Source organism: Carcharodon carcharias, chromosome 5 (assembly GCF_017639515.1).
Source record: "Carcharodon carcharias isolate sCarCar2 chromosome 5, sCarCar2.pri, whole genome shotgun sequence".
In the NCBI taxonomy this organism is placed as follows: domain Eukaryota; kingdom Metazoa; phylum Chordata; class Chondrichthyes; order Lamniformes; family Lamnidae; genus Carcharodon; species Carcharodon carcharias.
This window is the reverse complement of record NC_054471.1, coordinates 125,675,641-125,695,744: the sequence shown is the minus strand read 5'-3', so window position 1 is coordinate 125,695,744 and position 20,104 is coordinate 125,675,641. Positions and strand designations below refer to the sequence as shown.

The window sequence follows — 20,104 nt, the reverse complement described above, 5'->3', positions numbered from 1 at the left end:
CAGTGAGACTTACCTGTTCTTTTAAAGGAACTTTAAGGTAACAACTGCTCTTTTCAGAGCAAATTTTACACGATGTAACTGTAAAATTACTGCTCTCACCATGAAAAGCTTCAAACAACTGAGATCTTTTACAAAAACAGAATTACCTGGAAAAACTCAGCAGATCTGGCAGCATCGGCGGAGAAGAAAAGAGTTGACGTTTCGAGTCCTCATGACCCTTTGACAGAACAGACTGTCGAAGGGTCATGAGGACTCAACGTCAACTCTTTTCTTCCCTGCCGATGCTGCCAGACCTCCTGAGTTTCTCCAGGTAATTCTGTTTTTGTTTTGGATTTCCAGCATCCGCAGTTTTTTGTTTTTGTTGAGATCTTTTCGTTTGCAGTCTTGTAAACAAGTGTTCTATGTATACAGTTTACTTAACGGCATTTTCTAATGTTTTCTATTATATTTGTTTAAGACATCTGCTTTACTGAACTAATGGGGCAATTTTAAAATACCAGCTTCCCCATTGAAAATGTCAAGGAAACAGTCGTTGACTGGCTAGTGTCTTTAACTGGTTTTTAAATGAGTGCCAAGCACTTCCACCCAAAAACAAGTGAGCTTTGCTTGCAAATGCAACCTTGGATGCTATGCTCATTGTCAGACCCCATTTCCAATTTTCAAGTTCAAATGGACAGAGGCCTTTCAAACAACATTGTGGAACATTTTTATGGGGAAAATACTGCAGCCCATTAGGTACTTTTACTGAAGATTTCCAACTCAATTTGCTCATGGAATCACTTGATTTTCAATCCCCTACTTCGGAGTGTTCTCTGCCTGTATTCCAGGGAGGCCCAAATCTGAATCAGGCCTCCTGAAAAGGGTTTAAACACAGCCTACCCCCTGATGAGAATAAATAGATTGAATGTTTTCTTGGTTGGAAAAAATAGCCTTGAGATTTCAAATTTTCATTTTTGTCTTAAGAAAATACATTCTCCATATGCTGGAAATTCACAATGCATAAAACACAAATTTGGTTTTGTTCAGCCAGGTATTTGCTTAAAATTTATATTGATGCAGCTTAAAAAAAACACATTTACTCAACTCCTTTAACCGTCAATGCTGTTCTAGAGTTTTGTGCTTTGAGGCAATATGTTCAGCTCACTCTTGCAAGACTGTGCATCTGAGGTGCTAGATTTTGCTTCCGTGGAATTTCTTTCTGCATTTAAAGTCGCTACCAGTTGAAGAATTTCAGCATGATGAAATTTTCCTGCAAGATACAAGGTCGTATAAATGCAAGAAGGCAACAATGAAAAAAATGCCACTTATTAAATGAATTATATAATAATTTTCTTTTAAAAATGGCTTAGAATGTGGTGCAATAATTATTTAGTAGAACATTGCCTAATATTCACTTAAGAACTTTCCTCCTTTACACACTTCGCATTATTAGTCTGGATAGACTCTAGCCTTCAATACTTGCCCTTCCAGGCAAGTAACGGGAATTAAGTTTTTCCTCCAAATCAGTTTTGAAGATTTAATGCACCACAGTGACTACAAGCTCAGACACAGAATTCAAAATATATGTTAAAATGGGTTAAGCTAGCTTAAGTACTTACAACCATAACTTGAAAATATTCCATCACAGGAACAAGCTCTAGCAGTGTATGTGCCACACAGCTGTACATCACTCAATTAACTGTGCCTGTAATTCACTGAATAGGATCTGCATTTCCACATAGGGTTTGCATCACTCACTGGCGTATAAGCAATCCTTTATTGCTTCACGTAATAAAGAACAACATTAACCTTTTGCTGAATCATAAAACTCTTGCAGTCGACCAGGCTTTTGTTCCAGCTTTTCATATTCAAAAGCTTGCATAATCATTTCAAATTGATCCAGCTCTTTCACATATTTGGCTTCAAGACTTGACTGGTTCTCGTATTCCTGTAGAAAAGTACATTCAAATAAAAATACTTTCTCCTATTTGCACATACTGCATATTAAAGGCAAGAGAATGAAATTTTGCAAAACCTATTAAGTGTTAACAGTCCTTTTATATCAAGCATGAGAATAAAATTTGGGATTAACTGTTGTGTACAAGTCCACAATTCATCTAAACCACTAACCGCTGTCCCCAGCATCACAGATGCCAGTCTTCAACCAATTCGATTAATTCCACATATTAAGAAACAGTTGAAGGCACTGGATACTGCAAAGGCTATGGGCCTTGACAATATTCCGCCAATAGTACTGAAGATTTGTGCTCCAGAATTTGCTGCACCCCTAGCCAAGCTGTTCCAGTACAGCTACAACACTGGCATCTACCCAGTAATGTGGAAAATTGCCTAGATATGTCATGTCCACAAAAAGCAGGACAAATCCAACCTGGCCAATTACTGCCCCCTCGGTCTACTTTCAATTACCAGTAAAATGATGGAAGGGGCTATCAAGCAGCACTTGCTTAGCAATAACCTACTCACTGACGCTCAATTTGGATCTGCCTGAGTCACTCAGCTCCTGACCTCATTACAGCCTTGATTCAAACATGGACAAATGAGCTGAACCCCAGAGGTGAGGTGAGAGTGATTGTCCTTGACATCAAGGCAGCATTTGACCAAGTGTGACATCAAGAAGCACTAGCAAAATTGGTGTCAATGGGAATCAGGAGGAAAACTCTGCTGGTTGGAGTATTACCCAGAAGAAAGGAAGAAGTCAATCATCTCAGTTCCAAGACATCACTGCAGGACTTTCTCAGGATAATGTCCTAGGTCCAACCATCTTCAGCTGCTTCATCAATGACCTTCCTTCCATCGTATGGTCAGAAGTGAGGTGTTTGCATAACTTTCAGCACCATTCACGACTCCTCAGATACTGAAGCAGTCCATGTCCAAATGTAGCAAGACCTGGACAATATCCAGGCTTGGATTGACAAGTGGCAAGTTACATTCATACCAGACAAGTGCTAGGCAATGATCATCTCCAACAAGAGAGAATTTAACCATCGATGCCCTTGTTTTGATAGCACTCATTGGTTTGGAAGGTGCTGTCTCGGGAGCTTTGTTGAGTTCCTGCAGTGCATCTTGTAGATGGTACAAGCAAAATACTGCGGATCTAGGAAATCTGAAAACAGAAAATGCTGGAAAAACTCAGCAGGTCTGACAGCATCTGTGGAGAGAGAAACAGAGTTAACATTTCAATTACATTACCATTGCTGAAGTCCCCACTATCAACACCCTGGGGGTTACCATTGATCAGAAACTGAACAGGACTAGCCATATAAATGCTGTGGTTACAAAAGCAGGTCAGAGGCTAAGAATCCTGCAGTGAGTAACACCTCCTAACTCCAAAAGACCTGTCCGCCATCTACAAGGCACAGGTCAGGAGTGTGATGGAATACTCTTCACTTGCCTGGATGAGTGCAGCTCCAACAACACTCAAGACAAAGCAGCCCACTTGATTGGCATCACATCCACAAACATTCACTCCCTTCCCAACGACCGCTACCATCTAGAAGAACAAGGGCAGCAGACACATGGGAAGACCACTACCTGGAAGTTCCCCTCTAAGTCACTCACCATCCTGACTTTGAAATATATTGCCACTCCTTTACTGTTGCTGGGTCAAAATCCTGGAACTCCCCAGCAGCACTGTGGACTGCAGCGGTTCAAGAAGACAGCTCACCTCCACCTTCTCAAGGCAATTAGGGATGGGCAATAAGTGCTGGCCTAGCCAGCAACACCCACATCCCATAAATGAATAAACTCATTTCTCTATGGAATTGTTGCTAAATGGTTAAGCAATCTTGACATCACTATTGTTTTCTACTTACATCTAAATGTATTTCCTTTAAGTGCTGGTGAATGATGTCAGCCTTGGTTCAAGCCCCACTCCAGAGACTCAAGCACAATCTAGGCTGATGCTTCATCACAGAACTGAGGAAGCACTGCAATGTCTTTCGAATGAGACGTTAAGCTGAAATCCTGCCTGCCCTCTCAAGTGGATATAAAAGATCCCAATAGCATAATAAGTTTTTCCAATGTACTGGTCAATCTATATTGTGCAAATAACAACATAGATTTAGTCATTTATCTCAGACCTCGCTTTGCACAGATTGACAGCTATGGTTTCATATACCAGAGCAGGGACTATGCTTCAAAATTACTTTGCTGGCTATGAAATGCTTCAAGATGTCCTGAGGACTTGAAAGGTGCTATATACATGCAATCCCTTTTCTCTCTATATATACTGGCAGTATCCAATCATCATGTGGGAAGTAGTGAATATCAGGTTATTTGACTGTGAAGGACATCACAGCTGAATCCAAGCCTGTCCTCATCTCACATCAGACTGCTTATTTCCAAGCAATTATGTTCAGTACAAGCTGCAAAACGATATTCCTTTCCTAGCCCATGGGCTTCAAGGTGAGTGCAGTGCCCCATCGTACACACCTCGCCGACAATTTTGTCCCTGCTGGCAGCTCTCTAACCTCAACCTCCCTCTATATCCCTCCAGATTATTTGGTCCTTCATGAATAAAAGCCTTTGCCATCCCATCAAGAATAAGATCCAATAGTTTGTTATTGGCAGTCTAATGGATGTTGAATGCTTCTCCCTCACCGAAGCTTCCTCACCTGGCCACACGTTCCATTGACTGCCCCCCTCCTCCACCGCCCTGCTAGTGTCGAGATGATATTGTTTGCCCAAAATCACCCTCAGCTTATCCCCTTACTCCTCTGGCGAGTTCTCTACCCCAAGGACCTCACCGTCCTCTACCTCTCTCACCTAACATTGAAAATACTTGTCATTTACACTCCTTTCAAGTCCCATGCTGACTTCTTCAATGAGACCTCGTCCCTCAGCCTTTGCACCTAGTGACTACTTAGCTTCAATGATTTCAATCCACGATTCAATTTATTATTGTCGTGTTCTCAGCCAATCTACTTTTTATTTCAACCTCCCCAATACCTTCAGTCCCACCATCTCAGCCTTATCAATGAACCTGATAAGGCTGTGAACATTTCCTGGTCTACCTCATCACCCAAATGTCCCATCCTACATTAACTTGATCCCTCTACCCTCATCATTCATCCTTGGAAATCTCTTTTCCAGCTCCCGGTTTCATCTGATCCTCCTCCACCTGTCACAATAAGATTGTAGCAAGACCTGGACAATATCCAGACATAGCTTGATTAAGTAGCAAGTAATATTCACACCACACAAGTGCCAGGCAAGGACCAACTTAACAAGAGAGAATTAACCATCTCCCCATGATGTTAAATAGCATTATCATTGCTAAATCCCCCACTATCAACTTCCTGGGGGTTACCATTAATCAGAAACTGAACTGGCCCAGCCATATAAATACTGTGGCCAAAAGAACATGTAATAGGCTGGGAATTCTATAGCAAGTAACTCACCTCCTGACTCTCCAAAACCTGGCCACCATCTACAAGGCTGATGTCAGAATTGTAATGGAAAACTCTCCACTTGCCTGGATGAGTGTAGCTCCAACACCACCATCCAGGACAAAGCAACCTGCTTGATTGGCACCCCATCCATCACCTTATATATTCACTCCATTACCGGCACACAGTAGCAGCTGTGAGTAACATCAGCAAAATGCAATGCAGCAACTCACCGAGCTTCCTTTGACAGCACCGTCCAAACCCATGACCTCTACCACCTACAAAGGCAGCATACAGATGGGAGCATTACCACCTGCAAGTTTCCCTCCAAGCCACACACCATCCTGTCTGGAACTATATTATTGTTCCTTCATCATTAGGTCAAAATTCTCCTTAACAGCATTGTGGTATGCTTACACCACATGAACTGTAGCGGTTCAATAAGGAGGCTCACCATCACCTCCTTATGATCTTGTTCTTAGCGAGTTGATCAGTATCTCTGAATCCTGTCATTCTTCCTGATACATTCATCTTCAAGGACAGGCTTGCAAACATTCTATACAACTGTTCTACATTTGTCCTACATTTCCATGACCACATACAGCTCTATAGTATCCCACTGGAGTCCCAACCACCTATCAGAGTATCATCTTGAAAGCCAACTCTTAGGCATCTTTTCTCCATAATTAATCATCCTCACACCCCTTTCTATTGCCTCCTCCTTCTTCACCTCAAATTCAAAGAGGTTGGAATTCCTCACTTCACTCTTAATTGCTCAACTACCCCTCCCGGCCCCCTTGATGATGGCATTGTTAGCAATTCCACAATTCCTCTAACATCATCCCTCTTTCCATCAAAACTGCTACTATCTTCACTGCCAACCCCCTCCCAACACACCGTGACCCCACCCCAACTCATTAAATAAAAATCCTAATTCAATCAGTTCTCTAAATCTACATCCCTTCAACTCTTAAGGTCCTCAAGCACGCTGTTGCCGATCAGTAACATGTCTACCTTGCGCGTAACCCCCCTATTGGTATCCCTGTTATCTACATAATCACAACAGCGGAACACAAATCAAATGGGGCAATGATCCACCTTTGCAGTGCTGTAGTCAGACCTCACCTTAAACACCAAGTTCAGTTCTGATTGCTAAGAAATGAGAGACAGACCAGTAAGCCAGAGTTCCATGCCCAAAGGTTCTGTTTGACTCCTGGGTCTCTTACATTTACACTGATGTGAGGCAGGTTAAAGGCATTCTCTAGTTTGTAGGGTAAACAAGATTTACTAATGTTCATTCAAAAAAACCATCTGTAATCACAAATACAATATTTAATAAAAACAGCCTATGAGAAAACCTACGTTTCCAAAGGAGGCCATTTACCTCATTGTGTCTGTTATAAAATCATAACTATAAAAACTGTTTTATATTACTCAATACGTAACTCACCTCCCAAAGCCCCAGTACCTCTTTACCCATATCATCACTTAACAGTCCAGTTAAATGTTTCATGGCTTCCTGCAGGAAAGGAGGACATTTTTTAAATCAAGGTCCATTTGCTAAAGAAAGCAAGCACTTACATTGTACACAATATTCTTCAGCACAAAAGCTGAAGACCATTTTCCCTTTGGGAGTGGTGAATACTTTGGCTACCGCTGCTTTTTGTTTTAAGATGCACTACATTTGCAGATGGCTACTTTTTCTAATTTTCTTGCCCACTGTGTTTGTGTGGGTCTCTTGGTGATTGGTTTGTTTCTCTGCTCACTCCCTTTCAATTTTCTTGCTTTACTAAAATATGCCTACTTATATTTTCCTACTGTCTTGGGACACAAGGAGGAGTCTGGTGGGACAAAAGCAAAATATCGTAGATACTGGAAACCTGAAATAAAAACCGAAAATACTCAGGTCAGGCAGCATCTGTGGAAAGAAACAGAGCTAACATTTCAGGTCTGTGACTCTTCAGAACTGAGAAAAGCTATAAATGTGATAGATTTTGAGCAAGTGAAAGAGGGGAAGGGAGGAAGAAGAATAAAAGGCAGGATCTATAATAGGGTGGAGGGCAGGACAGATTAAATGACAAAAAGTTTCCTGATACAAAAGCCAAAAGGATTGGAAATGGGGCAAGGAAAGAAATAATAGATGAGGTTTGAATGGCAGGATATCAGCTGTCTAAATGCAAAACAGATGAATTAAGAAAGAAGTGAGAACATAATGAACCAACAAAAAAAAACAAAATAGGGTCAGAGGTTATGATCTAAAACTGTTGAACTTAATGTTGAGTCCAGAAGGCTGCAAAGTGCTGGGTTAAAGATGAGGTGCTGCTCCTCAAGCTTCATTAGAAGACTGCAGCAGGTCAAGGACATAAAGGTTAGAGTGGGATCAAGGTGGAGAATTAAAGTGACAAGCATTGGGAAGTGGAGGGTCATGTTTAGAGACTGAATAGAGATGTTCAGCAAAGCAATCACCTGGCCTGCATTTGGTGTCTCCACTCTAGAGGAGACCACATCATGAACAGCAAATACAATATACTAAATTGAAAGGCTATAAGACATAGGAGCAGAAGTAGGCCATTTGGTCCATTGAGTCTGCTCTGCCATTCAATTAGATCATGGCTGATCTGATAATCCTCAACTCCACTTTCCTGCCTTTTCCCCATAACCCTTGATTCCCTTACTAATTAAAAATCTGTCTATTTCAGCCTTCAGTATACTTAACAACCCAGCCGCTACAGCCCTCCATGGTAAAGGATTCCACATGTTGACTACCCTCAGAAGAAATTCTTCCTCATCTCTGTTTTAAATGGGCGATCCCTTACTCTGAGATTATGCCCTCTGGTCCTAGACTCTCCCACAAGGGGAAACAATCTATCGGCATCTGGCGTGTCAAGTCCCCTAAGAATCTTATAGGTTTCAATAAGGTCACCTCTTATTCTTCTAAACTCCAATGAATACAGGCCCAACCTACTCAACCTCTCCTCATAAGAAAATCTCTCCATATCCGGGATCAACCTAGCGAACCTTCTCTGGATTGCCTCCAATGCCAGTATATCTTTCCTTAGGTAAGGGGACCAAAGTTGTTCACAGTATTCCAGATGTGGTCTAACTACTGCCTTGGATAATTTTAGCAAGGCTTCCCTATTTTTATACTCCATTCCCTTTGAAATAAAGGCCATTTGCCTTCCCTATTACCTGTTGAACTTGTAAGTTAACTGTTTAGGATTCATGCACAAGGACTCCCAAATCACTCTGTGCTTCAACCTTCTGCAGTCTTTCTCCATTTAAATAATATTCAGCTCCTCTATTCTTCCTGCCAAAGTGCATGACTTCACATTTTTCCACGTTATATTTCATCTGCCAAGTTTTTGCCCACTCACTTAATCTGCCTATATCCCCCTGTAGACTCCTTATGTCATCCTCATCACTTGCCTTCCCACCTATTTTTGTGTCATCTGCAAACTTGGCAATAGCACACTCACTTCCCTCATCTAAGTCTTTAATATATATTATAAATAACTGAGGCCCCAGCACTGATCCCTGTGGCACTCCACTAGTCACAGGCTGCCAGCCCGAAAATGCCCCCTTATCCCAACTCTGTCTTTTATTAGTTAGCCAATCCTCTATCCATGCTAGTATACTACCCCCAACACCATGGGCTCTTATCTTATTAAGTAGCCTTATGTGCGGTACCTTATCGAACGCCTTATGGAAATCCAAATATGTTACATCTACTGGTTCCCCTTATCTATTCTGCTTGTTACCTCCTCAAAAGAATTCTAATAAATTTGTTAGGCATGATTTCCCCTTCATGAAGTCATGCTGACACTGCTTGATTAGATTATGTATTTCTGAATGCTCTGCTATTACATCCTTTATATTAGACTCCAACATTTTCCCAATGACAGATGTTAAGCTAACTGGCCTATAGTTACCTGTTTTTTGTCTCCTTCCCTTTTTGAATAAGGGTTTACATTGCCGTTTTCCAATCCCCTGGGACTTTTCCAGACTCTAAAGACTCTTGGAAGATTACTATGAGTGCATTCACTATCTCTGTAGCTACTTCCTTTAATATCCTAGGGTGCAACCCATCAGGTCCAGGGGACTTTTCATTGGGCCTTTAGCCTCCATTAGTTTCCCCGATACTTTTTCTCTAGTGATAGTTATTGTATTTATTTTCTCCCCCCTCTTTTGCCCCTTGATTATTTAGTATTTTTGGAATGCTATTAATATCTTCTACCATGAAGACCGAAGCAAAGTACTTATTCAACTCCTCTACCATTTCCTGGTTCCCCATTATTATTTCCCTAGCTTCTTTCTCTAATGGGCCTAAGTTCACTTTGGCCTCTCTCTTCTATTTTATATAGTTAAATAAGCTCTTACTGTCCATTTTTATATTACTTGCTAGTTTATCCTCAAAGTTTATTTTCTCCCTCACTATTTTTTGGTCATCTTTTGTTGGTCTTTAAAACTTTCCCAATCCTCTGGCTTACCACTAATTCTTGCCACGTTGTATGTTTTTTCTTTCAATTTGATACAGTCCTCAACTTCCTTGGTTAACCATGGTTGGTTTATCCCCTTCCTTGAATCCTTCTTCCTCATTGGGATAAATCTTTGTTGAGAGTTGTGAATTATTTTCTTAAACATCTGCCATTGTTCATCAAACATCTTTTCCGCTAAACTGTTTTCCCAGTTCACTCCAGCCAACATATTTAAGTTTAGCACAGTTGTTTCCAACCCAAGTTTCTCACTCTCAAATGGAATGCTAAATTCTACCATGTTATGGTCAGAAGTATAAGTAAATATTGTCTCACTTGCAAGGATGTTTGGGGTCTTGGAAGTGGCGAAGGGTGCAGGTAAAAGGGAGGTTGTTGCATCTGCAGTGCTTGAATGGAAAGGTGCCATGGGAAAGGGAGAGGATGTCGGGAATAATTGAAGAGTGGACCAGGGTGTTGCAGAGGGACCAGCCCCTTTGGAATGCTGAAAGATGTGTATGGTGGTCACATCACACTGGAGGTGGAGGGAATAGCAGGATTTGATCCGTTGAATGTGGAGACTGGTGGGGTGGAAGGTGAGGACAAGTAGAACCCAATCATAGTTCAGGAAGGGAGGAGAAGGGGTGAGAACAGAAATGCATGAAATTGATTAGAAACAGTGGAGAGCTATGTCAACCACAATGGTAGGGGTTTGGGGAGTAGGGAATCCTTAGTTGAGGAAAAAGGATGACAGATCAGAAAGCACTAGTATGGAAAGTTGCATCATCCAAACAGATGTAACGAAGATGGAGAAACTGGGAGAACGGAATGTTGTCCTTACAGAATGCAGGGTGTTAGGAAATGTGGTCAAGGTAGATGTGGGAGTCCATGGGCTTGTAGTGAATAATAGTTGATCGCCCCTCCCCAGAAATGGAGACAGAGAAGTCAAGGGAAGGAACAAAAGAGTTGGAGATGGACCAGGTGAAGCTGAGAGAAGGGTGGAAATCAGAAACAACGTCAAATGAAATTTTCCAGTTCCGGGTGAGTGCAGCAAACAGTACCAAAAGAGTCATCAATGTGCCGCAAAAAGAGGTAAGGGAGGGGGCCTGAGTAAGACTGGAATAAGGAATGTTCCACATATCACACAAAAAAGCAGTCATGGCTGGGACACTTTGAGTTATCCATTGCAACACCTTTCACTTGGTGGAAATGAGTGGAGCCCATTTCCTGCAGCACCTTTGCATCAAAGTGCAGGAGATGCAACACATTCTACCTCCTCTCACCATCCAAGGCCCCAAATACACTTTCCATGTGAAACAGCAATTTACTTGTAAATCTTTCAATTTAATATACTGTTTGTTGCTAACGGTGTGGTCTCATCTAAACTGGGAAGACCAAAGGCAGACTGAGTGACCGTTTTGTGGAACACCTCCATTCAGTCCCCAAGCTTCCTATCACTTGTCATTTTCATTCTCCACCTTGGTCCCACTCTGACCTCTCTATCCTTGGCCTGCTACAGTGTTCCAATTGAAGGTGCAGAAAATTTGGATTTATTTTAAAGTGCCAGCCAGGACCAGCAGCTAGGACGCCAAAGCATACTCAAACAATCACAGCCTTACATGAAAGCTAAAACTTGTACAAAGGGCTCAGCTGTAAATTTGCAATTAGGAAATGGGAGACACACACGGGCGGGGACATGGAATGACTCGATCAAGAAATGGGGAAGACCATTTCACACCGTCTGATGGCCTTGAGCCACATCCCGTCAGCCTCCGTACCGTAAACCTTTTGTATAAAACAAACATACATTCTTTGCTGTCTCCAAAAGGACAATATCCAGTCCATGAACTGCAATTATTGTACAAGAACACAATTATCAGCCCACCCGGGGTGGGGGGGGTCATTGTGCTGTGACCTTTGTCTAACTAATACCATTAAGTTATAACTGATAGTAAAAAATATATAAACTCTGCTCATTTGAACCCGGCGGAGAAGCGCCTGGATTGCCCAGCGTTTGCTCCCCGCATGCATAATAAAGGAGCCACTTGAATATTGCATCTGGACTCCAGGTGTTGAAATTTTGTACCAGAGTATTCCTCGGACCTTTCACAATGAAGCTCAAAGCAAGCTTGAGGAACAACAACTTTTCTTTAGATTAGGCAATTTGCCACCTTCTGGACTCCACGTTGAGTTAAACAATTTTAGATCATAAACTCTACTCCATTTTTTGGGTGTGATTTTTGCTTATTCAGTCTTTTCTCCTGTTTCTCTATTAATCCCTTTACTTTGCATTCAAACAGCTGCAATCCTGCCATTTACACCTCATCTAGACACATCATTTGTTTCTTTACTTGTCCAATTACCACCCACTTTGGCTTTTGCAGATGGAAACCTTTTGTCATTTAATCTGCCCTGCCCTCCACTCTATCACAAACCTTCCCTTTTGTTTTTTCCTACCCACCAATCCCCTCTTTACGTTGATCAAAACCTTTTACATTTCTCAGTTCTGATGGCCACAGACCTGAAACATTCATTCTATTTCTCTTTACATAGATGCTGTATGACCTGCTGCATATTTACTGCTTTTATTTCAGAGTCTGGTGGCATTGAGAAGAATGCTGGGGAACAGGAGTACTGGCAGGGGGAAATCCTGGGTTGTGCAAGTACGGACATGAAGAATAACCAAGCGTGATGGTTGTGGGAGGATAGTCATGGAGCTCGTAAACAGTGCAATGCAGAGTGTGGGTGCAAGGAACAGGCTTGCTGGGTGTGCACGTGCTGAGGTGGACCCTGGGGTTCGGAATGGTGGGAGGAAGACTGTTGGATGTTGCTGGAAAAAACACATCGAAAGAGGTTTTTACTGGGGAGTGAGTGGAAAAGTATGTAGCTCAGATTGGGGCGGGGAGACAAAAATGACACGGAGCAAGCAGCAAAAGGTACAGGTTCTTGGGGCAAAAGATTAGAAGCAGAAGTGGAAAAAGAAGAATCAATTCCTTTCACTCCCTGAGAGTGGCGTGCTTGTGCCAGCACAAAGCAGGGAAGCCTCCATTATTTAAAAAAGATACAGATGCACAGTGCTGTGGAAAGCCTGCTGTAATTCCAGGCCCTGCCTCAAATCCCAGTGTACATTCCAAGTTGTTGCAGTTCTTTTTGAAGCAAGATAAGGCAGCTGTCTTCTGGAGTACTGCATTCAGTTTTGAGCACCGAATCTCAAAGGTGATATACTGGCCCTGGAAGGGGTACAGCACAGCTTTAACAGAATATTACCTGGGCTTAAAGGGTTAGAATTATGAAGACAGGTTGCATAAACTTGGTTTGTATTCATTTGAGTTTTGAAAGGCTGAGGTATTCAAATTGATGAAAGTATTTGATGGGGTAGTAACAGAAACACTATCTCCTTCGGTGGGGGAATTGAGAACAGGAGAGCATGATCTTAAAATTAGGCCTTTCAGGAGCAAAATCAAGAAGCACTTTTTCACACAAAGTAGTAAGATCTGGAGCTCTTTTCCCTCCCTTAGGAGGGAGTAATGAGAACTATTAGAATATGAAATCAATTTAACTTCAGTTTTGAAAATTGTCCAATAATTGTAGCTACCATCTGATCGTATGCCTTTTCTGTAATGCAAAAGCACCCCATACTCAATACATAAACCCCAGGATAAGAAATCCCATTGTTACCGAGAGAAATCCATCTATGAAATTCAACAGAGCAAGTCTCTATTGGAACCTACTTCTTCTCTCCTGTGCTTTTCCTCTTTACTGATGTTGTCTGCTGGTGCTATATCACCAACAATGCATTCTGCCATATCATGAACCAGGGCTAATTTTATGCATCTGCAAAGGAAAAGCACGTTATTCTAATTAGAATAGAAAAGGAGGAGAAAAAGACTTTTAGTAAGTTTTTCCATCTAAATAAAACGTCAAGCAGGCCTTTTAGCTCTCTTGAATAGGCTGCTAAAACACACAATTCTTCTTTATGGTCCTCAATGCAAGTTACATTTTATAAAACTAGCAGTATAAAAATTACAATAAAATAGCTTAAAAGGAACATTAATTATTCATAATTTCATTGTAAAGTCTCACAGCTTTAGTTTTAAAGTCAGTAATTTTGCAAAGGGACTCCTTTTGTAAAATCATGGCTGTCTGAGATAGGCGAGAAGGAAACATTGGCATCAGGAAAAACAAAATCCTCCCTGAGCACATCTGTCACAGGTCATTGATTAACACAACACTTTGTACACAAATAGTGGCAGCCATATTTATCTTCATACATCAATCACTGCTCCATTTTACTGCATTCTAGCTATTCAGCGGACTCTTCTACAAAAAAAAAGGCATTCCCGATTTATTTGTCTTCAGAATAATTATAGCTCAGTAGTGGCTAAAAGAACTCCATAAAGGTACTTCCATCCTGTTTAATAAATATAGTTACCAGTACCTGCGCGTGCAGTTTAACAACATGCAAAAATACTGTCAAAATCATGCGACTGAACTGCTCGCGAAAAGGTGGAAAATACAGTTGTTTTAAACTCAATTCAAAAAACTTTTAACTTTAATTTCTTAAAAACTAAACTAATTTAGCTGTTATCTATTTAGCGTCATTTGATAAGCATTGCTGAGTTGACAAAAACAGAAAACTGTAGGTTATTATGAACTAACATGTAAACTTAAAACTTCATACAGGTATTTCAAAACAAAAACAGGAAACTGGAAAAACTCAGCAGGTCTGGCAGCATCTGTGAAGAGGAGCACAGTTAATGTTTCGAGTTCGCATGACTCTTCAACAGAGCTAAGGAAAAATAAAAAAGGGGTGAAATATAAGCTGGTTTAAGGGGGGGAGGGATAGGACAAGAAGAGCTGGATAGAGGACCAGTGATAGGTAGAGATAACCAAAAGATGTCACAGACAAAAGGACAAAGAGGTGTTGAAGGTGGTTTTATCTCTACTTTTTGGCCTTTTCGATTCCTTCACCCCAACCCACCCCACCCCCCACTAGGGCTATCTGTACCTTGTTCGTCCTGCTTTCTACCCTTAATTAGCACATTCCTTTAGTTAATATCACCACCTTCAACGCCTCTTTGTCTTTTTGTCCGTGACATCTTTTGATTATCTTTTGGTTATCTCCACCTATCACTGGCCCCCTATCCAGCTCTTCTTGTCCCACCCCGCCGCTTATATTTCACTCCTTTTCTATTTTTCCTTAGTTCTGTTGAAGAGTCATGCGGACTCGAAACGTTAATTGTGCTCCTCTCCACAGATGCTGCCAGACCTGCTGAGTTTTTCCAGGTATTTTTGTTTTTGTTTTGGATTTGGATTTCCAGCATCCGCAGTTTTTTTGCTTTTATACAGGTATTTCATTCTGTTTAAATAAATGACGCATTGACAACAAGTTTCTGATATACTGCACCTGTCTTTGTTGAGTTTTTGATCTTCAGTTAACAGTGCCATAACAGCCATCCTGTACATGTGATCTGACACACTCTCTGGCCTTTCCACATTTCTATATACCCAACCTGTTCGTGGTACTCTCTATTGAAACAAAAAACAGACAATTACACACTTTAAGACTCCAAATGCATTTCATTATATTATATTAATTTACGTTCTCCACACCTCTATAAATTACTCAAACTATTCATAATACTGGAGACTCTCCTTGCACTAAACACCTTAAAATTCTACATATGGTGTATAGGCAGAGCCCAAACTAATCTGATCTATTTTCAATAACCAACATATTTTTTTAAAACACAAAACTTTAAATTTATGCAATAATATTTCATAATTTTAAATATTATGGAGGTGAATTTCGCCAGGGGATTTCCCATTCATCCACTGTAACTTCAGTAGATGAGCTGTGGAAATCATGGTAACACAGTGTATATTTCACTCTCATTGAGGTACTGCACTTTTCTTCCTTGATCTACAGTTAAGAATACCAAAACAGCCATCCTGTAGATGTGGAAATTTGCTGCCAATATGTTGTTGTTAATTTACAATTAATAGTTATCCATAAACAGAAATTGGAATTGCATTTAAAACTACTCGTTTCAATAACAAACTATTTAATATAATCAGCAGCAAAACCTTCATGCCACCTGTATCTCACCTGGAAATTTAAGATAAAAATGTAACCTTTTTAAATGTTACTAGAATTCTGACTGTCCCATTGATTTTTTTTATTTAACATTAAATTCTAACCAGTATTTGGATGACTCCGAATATAACTCTGCAGATTTCACAACATGCAAATTGAGGTTTCCTTGACCTGAGTGACGGTGCCAGTTCTGCGTTACTGCAAGCAGATACAGACTTCAAACTAGCATCAGTTGTATAATAATTGCACCATTAGTGAGATTAGCCATTGGGTCCAAGGACAATTTCTAAACGGTAACATGTATTATATATGTATTTTTTAAATTTGGAATATTCAACCAATGGATGTCGTTATATAGAAAAATTTCATACGGTCAGAAGTCTGCTATTGCAACAACATATCAAGTACAAATTATTTGGGTAATATTCATCAAATTCTAAGTGGCAAAACTGAATTTTTTAAAATATGGTTTGGCATTAAATAAAAACACCACCATTATATTTACCTAAGTATCTCAAAGTGTAACAGTCTGACTGATGTATATCACAGCTACATGAAGGAAACTACTGTCTTTCCCAAGTAGTTTATTTTTATTAAAGACTACTGTCACTTTCCTCTCTTTTGAAGTGTTTCCAACTGAACAAATCAGGGAAAATGAATGTTTGTTAATTCGTTCATTTACTATGAAATTATTACCACTGAGAAGTTTATAGAGTGATTTGATAGAGGTACTAAAATTATGAATGGATGGGTAAGAACAAATTAACCAAGTGTTTTCAGTGGTGGAGGGACCGGGAATGAGGGAATATAGATTAAATGCATGGGATTTAGAACAAAAAAAATGGGAGAAACATTTTTACATTGATCGTTGAGACTGTGGAATGCATTGCCCAAGTTTTTGAAGCAGAGACCACATCAACATTAACAGTTGGTTAGATAGGCTATTGAAAGAAAGAGAGATAAAGGGATATGATAACAAGGAGGCACATGCGATTAGAAGTAAAAAGAGCGTCCATTTAAACAGAATCTTTCATGGTTCCAGGATGTTCCAGTGCATTTTACAGCCAGTGAAGTATATTTGAAGTGCTGTGGGGAAAAGTGACAGCCAATCTGCATACAACACGATCCCACAACAGCAATGAAATCTATGGCTAGATCATTTGTTTTTAATAGGTGTTGGTTGAGGGATAAATGTCAGCCACAACATTGGGAGAACACTCATTCTTCAAATAGCACCATGTGATCTTTAACATCCAACCAAAGGAACAGACAGGGCTTCAGCTTAACATCTCATCCCAATGACAGCACCTCCAACAATGCAGCATTCCCTCAGTATTGTACTGGAGTCTCAGTCTAAATTTTTGTCTTCAAATTTATGGATTAGGCTTTGAACCTATGAAGTGAAAGAGCTACCACTGGGCCAAAGCTGACACCTTGTAGAGAATAAGCACGGAAACACACTAGTTAGGAATTTCAGTATGGAAAATGGCCATTTAGTCTATGCAACTCTCTAATTTTTCTAACCAAGGTCCCATCTGTTCTTGCAGGTGTTTGTAAAAGGTCCCATGGCAGTATTTCAGAGGAGAACAGTAGAGTAATACCTGGTGTTCTAACCAATATTTATCACTCACTCAACATCATGAAAACAGGTGAGCACATGGCTGTTTGCGGGACTTTGCTGTGTGCCAACTGCCGCGTTTCCTAAATTACAACTGTGATTACGCTTTCATTATCTGTAAAGTGTTTTGGGACTTCCCGAGGTAATGAAAGGTGCTATCTAAACGCAAGTCTATTTTGAAGGGAAATCGGATATTGACAGGGTCTGTGGGCGATTCCATTACAGGGCGAGCCGCCAGGGGCCGCTCTGGGCCAAAAAAGCAGAATTTTTTTTTTGGAACATTATGTGATTCGGGAAAACAATGCGTTCGATCCATTCCCAATGAAACAGCGCGATTTCCTGGCCAGGCTGTGCAAGTGAAGCCGCCGCCATCCTGACTGCTTCGGTGCAACGGTAAACTATATGCAATGAAGAGAATCCAATGAAATGCACGTTTGTAACTGGGGCGGCTTTTTATTGCATGGCCCCAGCCGCTCTCACCTTCAGCTGTCCCATACAGTACATGAACTGCAGCAAATTCTTCACATTTCCCGAGCCCTTGCACGCGGCCATCGCCTCCGAGACGGAACTGACGTCACAATCCCCCGGGGCTCCAGCGCGCGCTGCTTGAGTTTGTTTTGGTCAATGAGTTTAAACGGGCGGTAAAATAATGCAAACGACAATAGAAAGGGAATGAGTTAAAATGGAGCACACAGAGAGAAAGAAAACAAACGGCTTGATTGATGATTGGAATTGTTGACTCTAAAAGCCGGCAGGAGTGTTGGTGTATTATTAGCAAATAAACCCGAGGTGATACAGGAATGTTGCTACCTGCTGCATGTTATTGCATTTAGTTTATGAAGATTGGGTGCCCTGTAAGTTGAGTAGCAATAGCTGGTATTGTGCGAGCAGTTCCGAGAACTATGAGACCAGTTCAAGCGGGATGGGCAACAAATGCTGGCCTTGCCAGTGACACCCACATCTTCCAAGCAGAATGCTTGGTCTTTGCACCTTCCCTATTCACCCACCAGTAGAAATAACCTCTCACTTCTTACTGACAGTAAAGTCCCGGTATTTTTTCCCCCCACACCTAAGCCCCAATCCCTCCAACTTCGTTTCGAGTCGGTATGACTTCTTCAGCTGAAGAGTCATACGGACTCGAAACGTTAACTCTGTTTTTCTCTCCACAGATGCTGTCAGACCTGCTGAGTTTTTACAGCATTTTTTGTTTTGTTTCAGATTTCCAGCATCCGCAGTATTTTGCCTTTACCCTTGAACTTTGTTCTCAGTTTCTTCTACAGTAACACAAAAGTCAATTACTGCGGATGTTGGAAGTCTAAAATAAAACAAAACATGCTGGAAATACTCAGTGGGTGAGGCTGCATCTGTGGAGAGAAACAGAGTTGAGTATTGTTGAAAAAAGACATACTGTGGAAGCTTTCCTTCTTGCGCTCTTTAGGACAGACACAAGATTGCCAAATTTCAAAGGGAACAACAATTTATACAGCATGTGTTGGCTCTGATTAAAAAGTTGCTATGGCAAATGCACTAGCTATTGTTCACCGTGTTTTTGTTTATTCAAAAAATGTGCAATGTCTGGACATATTCCTTTCCCCCTGAAGAGGACAGGTCCCTGCGTAGGTCTAGCAAGCGCAAGTCTACTTACACGAAAGAGTTAATGTATCAGATTGAGAAGACAGTTCTAATGACCTCTGAGTATCTCTAGCAGTTTTTTTAACCCCAGTTTCATCTCCCTGACCGAGTCCCAATTCCTTCAACATTCAGTCCACAATCTCCAGCTTTCCCCGAGCTCTGATTTGCTGACTCTATTCTCCTGTTTTTGCTTCGATAACTATGTTTCTCAGTCACCCATTTTTGCCCCAAGTCTGCCTTTCCCCTTCCTGTCTCACTCCCTTCCCCCTGCCCAAACCTCTGTACCCTCTATCCCTGGTCACCCACACTTCCCCCTCCTACAATCTTCTGCCCCCTACTTGGCCTTTTTGCAAAGGGCAGAAATGATGTAGCTGACACACACTGGGATACAGACAGATAATCTCGATCTTAATTCAATTTCCTTATGCTGCCAGGCTCAGGAACTCAATCAAGCTAATTCCTCTGATGAATGTTAAGATGGAATAATTCAGCTTCTCCAATCTTGCCACATAACTGATCATACAGGGGATGATTCTAGTAAATCTCTTCTGCACCTGTCCAAGACCTAAAGTATGCTTCTCAGAATTGAATATAGTACACTAACTGAAGCCTAATTAGTGTTTCATAATTTGCTTATTTTTGTACGGTATGCCTCTACTAATAAAACCAAGGATGCCATTTTTTAAACAACTTTCTAACTTGTCTTTCCACCTTCAAAGCTGTATATAAATATAGGCACCTCCAAGGTCTCTCTGTTCCAACACCATCTTTAAAATGATACATTTTAGTTTATGTTGCCTCTCCACATTCTTCCTTCCAAAGTATATCACTTCACACTTCTCTGCAATCAATTTCATCACAGGATGCACTGCAGCAACTCACCAAGGCTCCTTTGACAGCA

General features: G+C 41.0%; 1 protein-coding gene across 1 annotated transcript; it reads right to left on the bottom strand.

Moving 5' to 3' along the window:
• Nucleotides 1-278: 278 nt before the first annotated feature.
• Nucleotides 279-18,152, bottom strand: hddc2 (HD domain containing 2). The gene is made up of 6 exons (XM_041187240.1): nt 18,052-18,152; nt 15,264-15,385; nt 13,588-13,690; nt 6,838-6,906; nt 1,789-1,927; nt 279-1,249 (listed from the first exon to the last, which is right to left on the bottom strand). Exons 1-6 carry the CDS (start codon nt 18,121-18,123, stop codon nt 1,107-1,109), a joined length of 648 nt encoding a protein of 215 aa, XP_041043174.1. The 5' UTR covers nt 18,124-18,152; the 3' UTR covers nt 279-1,106.
• Between the last annotated feature and the right edge of the window lie 1,952 nt (nt 18,153-20,104).